General features: G+C 56.4%; 1 protein-coding gene across 1 annotated transcript in view; it reads left to right on the top strand.

The window, feature by feature from the left end:
- Nucleotides 1-5675: 5675 nt before the first annotated feature.
- Nucleotides 5676-10084, top strand: part of ATP10A (ATPase phospholipid transporting 10A (putative)) — a 180744-nt gene continuing 176335 nt past the window's right edge. The window contains exon 1 of the mRNA XM_068991490.1: nt 5676-6124. Within this exon, the coding sequence (XP_068847591.1) occupies nt 5676-6124 (449 nt within the window). The remainder of the gene's footprint in view (nt 6125-10084) is intronic.

The following is a 10084-nucleotide window of genomic DNA, read 5'->3' as shown; positions in this document are numbered from 1 at the left end:
GATTGGAATGAAAACTGACCTCTTCCTGTCTTGGGGCTACTGCTAAGTTTTCCAACTTTGCTGACATATTGAGTGCAGCATTTTGACAGCATCATCTTTTAGGATTTGAAATAGCTCAGTTGGAGTTCCATCACCTCCACTAGCTTTGTTTTCAGTAATGCTTTCTTTGTAGTAATGCCTCCTAAGGCCTACTTGACTTCACGCTCCAGCCTTGATGAACAAATTTAAAAGGTGTTAGTATTTTTTTTTATACTATATTATGAATAAAAGTTCATCTATTTTGAAGTTTCAGCAGAGTTTGTCTGTTAGATGTTCTTCTTTGGGTGCTTTCGCAGGATGGATTTCTGAGGACAGTTTCGAGATCTTCTGGGGCTGATTAATATATTCAAAATGTTTTCTCACAAACCATGTAACCCACAAGAGATTGATTTCCAAAATATACAAGCAGTTCATAGAGCTCAATATAAAAACAACAAACAACCCAATAAAAATATAGGCAGAAGATCTATGTGTATCTTTCTGCAGCGAAGACCTACAGATGGCCTAGAGACACATGCAAAGATGCTCAACATGGCTAGTTGTTGCTGTTGTTCAGCCATTCACATTCCAGGGAGGTTATCTTCACGTGGGCTATTTCCTGATTTCAGGTGTCAACATGTCCTTCTTGCATTGACTGTTTCTCAGGTAAGTTTAATTCAAAATAACCGACATGCCAAAGTGGCATATTCTGCTCCCTCTCATCCCCAAGTAATTAACAACTAAACTCTTAAGTGTTACTCTTGGTTCACCTCACTTTCCTCATCCAAACTTCCAAACTCTTGGCCAATCAATAAGCTCCACCCAGAAGACACACTTGCTATTTTTCTGCTGTCCCTCCACTGCCTGGGTCTAAGCCACCTCCTAGTGAATCGACTGTCCTGCTTGCTCCCTCGGGGCTTGTAACCCATCTTCCATCTTTCAAAAGGGAAAATCAAACTCTTTTGTTTCATGCCTCTGCTTGGGGCACTCTGTGACTTCCTGCTGGCCTTGAAGCAAATCCAGAGAAATCCATCCCTTCCAAAAGCCCAGGTTCAGCCTTGCTGTCCTCACCTGCACCTCCTCTGTGACCCGATGTCCCCGGCTGGGCCTTCTGCTGAGCTGGCCCGTGTGCACTGGGTCACCCTGCCTGCTGAACCCCGGTTCCCGGACGGGCAGCAACCTACAGCACCGCCCCCATCTGGGCTCCTCCTGCCTCAGGAACTCAGATTTCCAGCTGCACACCCCCAACTCCCTTCTCCCTTGCAGACCCCACCCAGGCCACCAGCAGAGCCCGCTTGCCTGAGCAGCCATGTCGCTGCCTCCACCTTGGCCACCCCAACCCGAGTCACCACGAAGGTCACTGCCATGGCCTCTGACAGCCTCTCTGCTGCTTCCACCCCTTTGCGTCCTCTTCACACAAATGCCAATGATCTTTGCAAAGTTGAATCCAGTCCCATTAGGCTCCAGCCAGTTCCCCTTCTCACTCAGCTAAAAGGCAGAATGCTCACCAGGGTCCTCAGGGCCCACAGCAGCCCAGTCCCTGGCCCCCTCACCAGGCCCACCTGCGGGGTGTGGGATCCACTTTGTCCTGCACTTGGTGTCTCCTCCCCCAGACATCCATGTGGCGTCTTTCCTTGCCTCTCCTCGGGCTGCCTGGAGAAGGCCACTCCTACAAGCCCTAGCTGCAGGGAGCCGAGCACGCCACCTGTGGGTTCGCTGTGCCCGCCATGTCCCGTGCCGCCAGGTGAACCCAGCGTTCTGAGAGCAGGACTTAGTGGTGTGCCCAGAGTCTTCTTTAGGGGCTGCCTCTGTCATAGGATACAGGTTCCAATACATGTGTGTGGGGTAGGGTTTTGTGACACCAGCCGGGTGTCCGAGAATTCAACTCGATTCTGATACCATCTGCCTGTAGGCAATATGTGATCCCACAGGGCAAGGGCTCAGTCTCACAAGACCGCCCGCACTTCAGGCTCCAATCGCAAGTTCCCGTTTGCTGTGCTCCTGACAACAGCTCAGTTGCAGATTCTAGCCACAGACTGGCAGTTCAGTTGATTTGCTTGAGTGGCTCAAGAACTCCTTGAGTTCCACTGATTCGCTAGAGTGGCTCACAGAACTCAGGAAAACATTTTACTTACTAATTACCAGTTTATTATAATCAGATATAACTCAGGAATAGCCAGGTGGAAGAGGCACCGGGCAAGGTGTGGAGGAAGCACTGATCCATGCCCTTTTAGAGCCTTTGATGCTCCTAGAACCTCCCCATGATCACCATCTTAGAAGCTCCCCAAACCCAGTCCTTTGGGTTTTTACGGCGGTTTCATCACAGAGTCATGATTAAAACCTTAGGTTATTGGTGATTGATTCAACCCCCAGGCTCCCTCCCCTCCCCATAGGTCAGGGGGTAGAGCTGAATGTTCCAACCTCTAATCACACTGATGGTTCCCTGGCAACCAGCCTCCATCCTCAAGGGCTTTCCAAAAGTCACTTAAGTAACATCAACCTAGGTGTGGTTGAAAGGGGCTTGTTATGGATATCAAGACACATTTATAGCTCTTATCAATAAGGAAATCCTAAGGGATTTAGAAACTGTGTGCCAGAAATGGAGACAAAGGCCAAATGGTGTGGTCTTGTTGTAGCAGGCCAGGCCTCCCTGTTCCTCACCATCTCCAGAAGTTTGCCCAAGTTCATGTCTGTCGCATCGGTGATGCCATCCGTGGTACCATCACAGTATCACACTGCCTCTTCTACTAGAATGTTAGATTCATAAGACAATTCTCCCGGTGGCCTCAGTGTCTAGAACAATGCCAGGCACACACAAGGTGATGAAGAAGTATTTGCTGAGTGAGGACAATGAAAGACACTTTCCAGGGCCAACAGCAGGGCCTACTTAGAGCTTGGGGTCCAGACGGCCATCCCAGGAGTCCATCCAGGCCTCATCCTGGCCTAGGAAGCTTAGTCTGAGAGTTCAGCTGACAGAAGATATCTGAGCCCATAATCCCTGCAGAGCCACCTATGAGAGGCTTATATACCACTGCACACATGTCAGAACAGAAGTAATTCCATGAGGTTCAGTGGATCACGCAGTGTGGAAACCTTCCAGGAGACCACATGAGCTAGGCCTTAATGGAAATACTGAAATGGGATTGATGAAGAGAGGTGGGAGAGGTTCCAGGCCTTCAGAGCAGTGTGACTCACAGAATCTTGGAACCTTAGCGTGGAATGTAGATGGGGATGAAGAAGGCCTGTTCTGAGGAGGGTAAGGAGACCTCTCCCTTGGGCCTGGTAGGGACGAGGGTGGGGCAGAGTCAAATCAGCAAGTTGGTGCCAGTTCCCCTAAGGGCCTCAAGAAACCTCTGCCTGAGGACCCGGCCTTTGACTCTGTCAGCTCCCGGGTAAGGAAATAAGGCGAAGTAGTCAGAGAGGTCAAGTAACTGCTTCGGCCCCCGGGGACTAACTGTAGCCTGGAGACGGGAAAGCAGGGAGAGTTGGGAAGTAAAGAGGGCCAGCAGGCTCTGGGACCTCGGCAAGCTGGGGGATGGAGGAAAATGTGGATCCGTGTTAATCACTGGAGATCCCGGAAGCTGTGGTTCTTGGTGGGCTGTTAATATTCAATTTGAGATGCCACTGGCCCACTGTGAGAGCTGATTTTTTTCTCGGAAAATGCAGGCACTTTAGTCAAAGCTTTCTCTAATCTGGGCCTCTACACATCTACCCAGCAATGGGGGCAGGGAAGAGCCTTGATCTGTGACACAGACTTCCTTAGTATCTGGCACTCTACCTCCCTCAAGCTGGAGTCTAGTAAACACTGTGCTCCATGCCAAGGTTCCCTGTAGAGGTGTGAGCCCCTGGCCTGGCTGGCTGGAGTGTAGGCCAGGGTGTAGAGGTGAGGACCGTCCAGACAGAGGGGCATGGGGAAGAGGTAAGTGATCTACACAAAGCCAGGAACGTGATTTGTCAGCAAGCACCCAAGGGAGGAACCCAGGCTGGGCCAGGCTGCTGAGTTGGTCCCCGGGGAGATGACAGAGCGCTCCGGCACAGGGAGAGACGCGAGGCGCTGGCTTGCAGGAGGAGGAGGAGGCGAACAGTTTCCTGAGTCCAGACAGGCAGCACCCAAACGTGCTCATCTTGTTGTAGGAAAGGGGACCCCTTCCAGGGCCCGAAACTGGGCTCTTGTCTAACACTCGGAAATGAATTGTCGGAGGAGACACATGTACTGACAAAGCAAGAGATTTTATTGGGAAAGGGTGGAGAGCAGGAGGGTAAGGGAACCCAGAAGAGTCTCAGGTTTTATGGTGATGGGATTAGTTTCTGGGTTGTCTTCAGCCAATCATTCTGACTGAGTCCTTCCTGGTGGTGCACACCTTGTTCAGCCAAGATGGATGCCAGAGAGAAGGATTCTGGGAGGTGGTCAGACAAGTGGTGTCTCCTTTTGACCTTTCCCGAACTCTTCTGGTTGGTAGGAGGCTTATTAGTTCCCTCTTCCTTACCAGGACCTCCTGTGGTAAAACAACTCATGCAAATAGTTACTATGGTGCCTGGCCAGGGTGGGCGGTTTCAATCAGTGTGCTTCCCCTGACAGTCTCACCCGAATTCCCAGCCATGGTCTGCTGGGCAAGATATCCCTGCTTCTCACACTTGTGCTTTTAAAGGGGAAGACAGAGCCAGGGTCATCTTTGACCTAAGGGCTTGCCCGCTTGGGACGCCCCGACCTTATGCTGGCGCGGCCCCGCCCCAGGCGGCCCTCGCTGGCGCCTGGGGTCCTGCAGGGCGCCCTCTGCCACTCCAGCCACTGCTGTCACAGCCGCCTGGGCCCTCCCACAGCAACCAATGCCCCGTCGTTGTCCGGGTCAGAGAGGCCACTTCAGAGCCAGAGCACAGAAGGTGTATTTTCGCCCTCACTGTTTACCAGAAAGGAAAAGAGACTGAAATAGAGCAAACCAGCCTCCCTTTGCTCAGCGAAATATTCCTCCCTTCAATTAAGGGGGAAAAAAAAGAATCCTATTTAGGGAAGTAAGGAAAGGCAGCGATGGTCATGAAAGTTCAGTCTAGTTCGCGCAAGAGGTTAGTGTAAACGGGCAGGGTAGCGAGGAGTTGTACAGCCAAAGAAGAATCCTCTCGGGGTCCCAGGGACAGATATCCTCAATAAATGAGCTTTAAAACTCGGAGCATCGGTATGCTCTGGCCCATGTGCCTTGTGATTCTAGCTGGTTCCAGGAGGCGGTGCCAGCCGGGCCCCCAGACCCATTCCCGGGGGGCCGCGGTGCCTCCCACACCCCGCCGTCTCCCGTCTCCTCTCGGGGCGGGGGCGCTTGCCGAGTCCGGAGCCCGCACTGATGCTTCCGGGAAACGAAACTAAGCCGCTCCGAAGTTTCTACCTCGGCCTCGGCTTTTGGTTTCCCGCTCTCCGCGGGGTCCCAGGCGGGGCGCGGGGCGGAGCCGGGAGTGTCCGGGCGGAAAGGCCGAGGCGGGCGCGAGGGCGCGAGGGCGCGGGGCCCGGGCGGGGCGGGGCGGGGCGGGGCGGCCGCTGACCGCGCTCCCATGCGTCCCGCAGGCGGGGAGCCCGCGCCGCCGCGCCCGGGCCGCCGGCGATGATCACCTAGGAGGCTGGCGCGGGCGGGCGCGAGCGACGGAGCAGCAGGGCGCGGCGACACGCGGCCATGGAGCGGGAGCCGGCGGCGGCGGCGGCCGAGGAGCCCGGGCCCCCGGGACGGCGGCGGCGCCGGGAGGGCCGGATGCGCACCGTGCGCTCCAACCTGCAGCCGCCGCCGGGCGCCGAGGAGCCGGCGGGCAAGGGCGCTCCGCGGCGCCGGCTGCGCGGGGGCGCCCAGCACCTGGCGGACAACAGGCTCAAGACCACCAAGTACACTCTGCTGTCCTTCCTGCCCAAGAACCTGTTCGAGCAGTTCCACCGTCTGGCCAACGTGTACTTCGTGTTCATCGCGCTGCTCAACTTCGTGCCCGCGGTGAACGCCTTCCAGCCCGGCCTGGCGCTGGCGCCCGTGCTCTTCATCCTGGCTGTGACGGCCTTCAAGGACCTGTGGGAGGACTACAGCCGCCACCGCTCCGACCACGAGATCAACCACCTGGGATGCCTAGTCTTCAGCAGGTGAGCCGAGCGCGCTGCGCGGGGCGGGAGACCGAGGACGGCCGATTCACTCCGGGCGGGCGGAGGGTCGAGCCTCGGGGGGCTGCAGCCCACGCGGGGACCCTGCGGCCCGGAGCGCGGAGACCTGGAAGCCCTCGCAGAGGTCCCGGCGTGGGGTCCGCAGTCCCTGAGTTGTCCCTCAGACATCGCGTCTGAGCCTAGCGATCCCCGGGCTGGCATCCCGCGGCCGCCGGGCGTCCTCTTCCCTCGCGGCTCCTGCTTTCTTAGTAAAAAGGAGGGAAATTCCCTGGCGCCCCAGCTTCAAGTCCCAGCCCCAATCTTGTCCAGGCTCCGAGGGTCAGAGTGTTGAACGACTTAAGCAACCTACACAGGGATGATGTAAACCTCGGTCTCAGATAACATCTCCTCTTGGGACAACAGAGTGAAACTGCCCCTAAGTTCTGACATGCCAGGCACACATCAGATAAAAGGGCAGCGGCGTCCATTCCCTTTGTGAGCTGGGAGCCGGCCACCCAGCCGGGTGCCATCCCACGGAACTGACTGGCATAGTTTTAAAAAATTAACCCGTTTCCAGATGGAAAGACTGAGACCTTGAGTAGTTTTTCGAGTCTTGTGCGCAGTTAGACCCAGGGAGTGTACTTCTCTGGGTTCCTGCTGCTTCTCTCTCCCGGCACCTCCCTAAAGTTTTGGACCCTCAGGAGAGACCTGTCTGGGACGCTGCAGTCTCTTCTTTCCCTACACTCTCCAACCCCGAGAGCGCCTTGACTGCAGACCCATCTCGGAGCTGTGTCTGGTGTTAGAGTCCACCTCACGGCCACACCCGTCCGGAAGACAGATGACCTCGCTCCCTGTCCAGAGCTGAGCCACTGTTTCCGTGCTGCCGCCTTTCCTCAGCCTCTGTGTCCGGGCTGGTCGGGACCTCGGAGGTGAAGGCTGTTAGGCTTGGTCAGCCTCCACGAAGCCCCTTGTACTCTCCCGGTTATTCCTGCCTTTTAGGTTAGCTTTGAAGAACGCCTTTGAGTAACTCTGACCCTCCTGGCCACATTGATTGTTGTTTTACAAATTACCCTTGTTTTACAAATGAGTGACCGGGAAGTTCAGAGAAGTACCTTGCCCAAGTCCACACATTTCTATGTAGTGCTACTAAAGTTTGACCCAGGTCTTCCCAACTTCATAGCTTTTACAGTATGCTGGTGCTTATGTTTTTTAAAGTTATATAAGGATCGCCTGAGAAGCTTATTAAAAATAACAATTTAATAGTGGGAATTAAAAAACTGAACAAACCAACAATTCTCAGGCTCCATCCAAACACATCTGACTGACTCATCTGGGTCTGGGCCTGGGGGTCTGAGTATTTAATGAGCACAGAGGTGTTACTTCTGTCACGGCCCACGTTTGAGGGATGCTGCCTGCTTGCTGTCAGGGGTGCCCGTTGGCGAGTCAGCAAGTGTGATGCGACGGGCAGGGCCGCGGGATTTCCTGGCTCCTGTTCCCCCTGCAGCTGAGGAGGGCGGGGGCACCCTAACCCAGAGGCCCTCAGTGCCAGCCTGCTGTGTGCTCTGTGTACCGCGGTATACTCCGCGAGAGCCGGTGGGGCCCCAGGTTCTGTCTTTACACGTGTACCACTTCCTGTTCTTCCTCAGCTGCTACTCCTGTAGCCAGAAATACTTAGGCCTCCGGAAACCATTTATTTTCAGCTGACAAATTCAATTGACCCTTATAACTGGGGTCACCCCCAACATGCCCATGATCCCCTGCATTCCCCTCCTAGTGGAATCCCGGAGCGATCTCTGGTCTCCGCGACCTCGAAGAGCTTCCTGGAATTCGGAACCCTTCCCCTTCCCTGTGGACCCGCCTGTTCACGTTCTCTTTCCCTGACCTGGGTTCTCAAAAGCTGAGTACGGTCCTTGGTGGGGGTGGTGGGGAGGCCTCTGGGACAATGGTACTTTCAGGCCCCAGCGCCTCCAGCTCCCAAGTTAAATTCCTTGAATGCTTTCTGGGGAGAGAATGGGCCTCCTTCCTGGGGAGGTTCTGTGGGTGTGAGACTGTGTCAGCTGTGCGCAGAGAGGAGGCTGTCTGCGGGAGAAACTCCTTCAGGCCCCAAAGTCTGGGATGGCAGCTTTCAGTTGTGAGTCATTTTATGTCTGAACCTCCCTGTCCTCCCCACTGTCAGGCTGGAGTTTGTTCAGGGTCTTTGGTAGCCACAGGGACAGGGACCCGATGCAGTGCACAGCTGGGATCTGTCCTGTGCGATGTCATTGCTTTGGTGGACATGGAGTGGGCCTTCTGTAAATGGTGTCTGTGCAGCGAGAGCAGACTTGAGTTGGAGAGGCGTGCCACTGTCTCTGGACAGTGGCTTATCTGGGATGCCCCATGTGTCCTGACTGCAGTGTGCAGTGAATTAGTTACTTGTACCATTATTTATGTGGTATGTCCCCATATCAGGGTCTTCCTTGATAGTTCAGTGGTAAAGAAAACACCTGCTATGCAGGAGACGTGGGTTCAGTCCCCCAACTGGGAAGATGCTCTGAAGAAGGGAGTGGGAACCCACTCCAGTATTCTTGCCTGGACAATCCCATGGAGAGAGGAGCCTGGAGGGCTACAGTCCAAAGGCTTACAGAGAGTCGGAAATGACTGAGCACACACACGTGTCCCCATTACAGAGCCCTTCCCGCGTCAGGCTTGCTGGAAGTGCGGGTTCCTGGGTCCTCCCATACCACTCCCTGATCCTGAGCTGCTGAGCCCCTGGAGGTGGGAGAACTAGTGGCCTGGGTTTGCACACACAGACTTGCGCAGAGGTCCTCTGTCTCCGTGGCCTGAGCCCATGGCATCATCTGGATCTCAGGCTGTGTTTGGGAAGACCCTCCTGAGCCACCGCAGTGGAACGAGAGCACAGAGGCTGGTGCTTGGGGCTCCGGTCCTGTCTGTGGACCCGGCCCTGAGAAGGCCAGGCGGCCTGGGATGGGGCAGGCACCGAAGTCCTTTTTGATCACACAGGCCTTCCTGTGAGGGTGACGGCTGGCTGGTGAAGCCATCTCCTTCTGGGCACAGGTGGAAAGAAGAGGGTTACAGTCCCATCCCTCTTCCCTCCGGAGGCGGCCTCAGGTTTCTCCTGCTGTAGGGCTTGGACCGCGCTTTAGCCTCCAGGCCTGAGTGAGCCTCCCGCGGGGACAGGCCTGGTGCCCCTGGGGCTGGGGAAGGGGGCAGCAAGTGACTGTGGGGCGCAAGGCTGGTGGGGCTGACGGGGTGGGGGGGTGGGGGGCAGGGACAGGGCGAAGAGCCAGCCAGGAGGAGGGCAGGGGTTCCTGTGGAGGGAAGGCAGAGCCTGTGGTCAGAGGAGGGGCTGGGGGGATGTGGGGGTTCTAGTGGAGGGAAGGCAGAGCCTGTGGTCAGAGGAGGGGCTGGGGGGATGTGGGGGTTCCTGTGGAGGGAAGGCAGAGCCTGTGGTCAGAGGAGGGGCCGGGGGGATGTGGGGGTTCCTGTGGAGGGAAGGCAGAGCCTGTGGTCAGAGGAGGGGCTGGGGGGATGTGGGGGTTCCTGTGGAGGGAAGGCAGAGCCTGTGGTCAGAGGAGGGGCCGGGGGGATGTGGGGGTTCCTGTGGAGGGAAGGCAGAGCCTGTGGTCAGAGGAGGGGCCGGGGGGATGTGGGGGTTCCTGTGGAGGGAAGGCAGAGCCTGTGGTCAGAGGAGGGGCCGGGGGGATGTGGGGGTTCTAGTGGAGGGAAGGCAGAGCCTGTGGTCAGAGGAGGGGCTGGGGGGATGCAGGGGTTCCTGTGGAGGGAAGGCAGAGCCTGTGGTCAGAGGAGGGGCCGGGGGGATGTGGGGGTTCTAGTGGAGGGAAGGCAGAGCCTGTGGTCAGAGGAGGGGCCGGGGGGATGTGGGGGTTCCTGTGGAGGGAAGGCAGAGCCTGTGGTCAGAGGAGGGGCCGGGGGGATGTGGGGGTTCCTGTGGAGGGAAGGCAG

This window comes from Capricornis sumatraensis, chromosome 19, assembly GCF_032405125.1.
Source record: "Capricornis sumatraensis isolate serow.1 chromosome 19, serow.2, whole genome shotgun sequence".
Lineage (NCBI taxonomy): Eukaryota > Metazoa > Chordata > Mammalia > Artiodactyla > Bovidae > Capricornis > Capricornis sumatraensis.
This window is presented reverse-complemented; position numbering and strand designations above follow the sequence as displayed.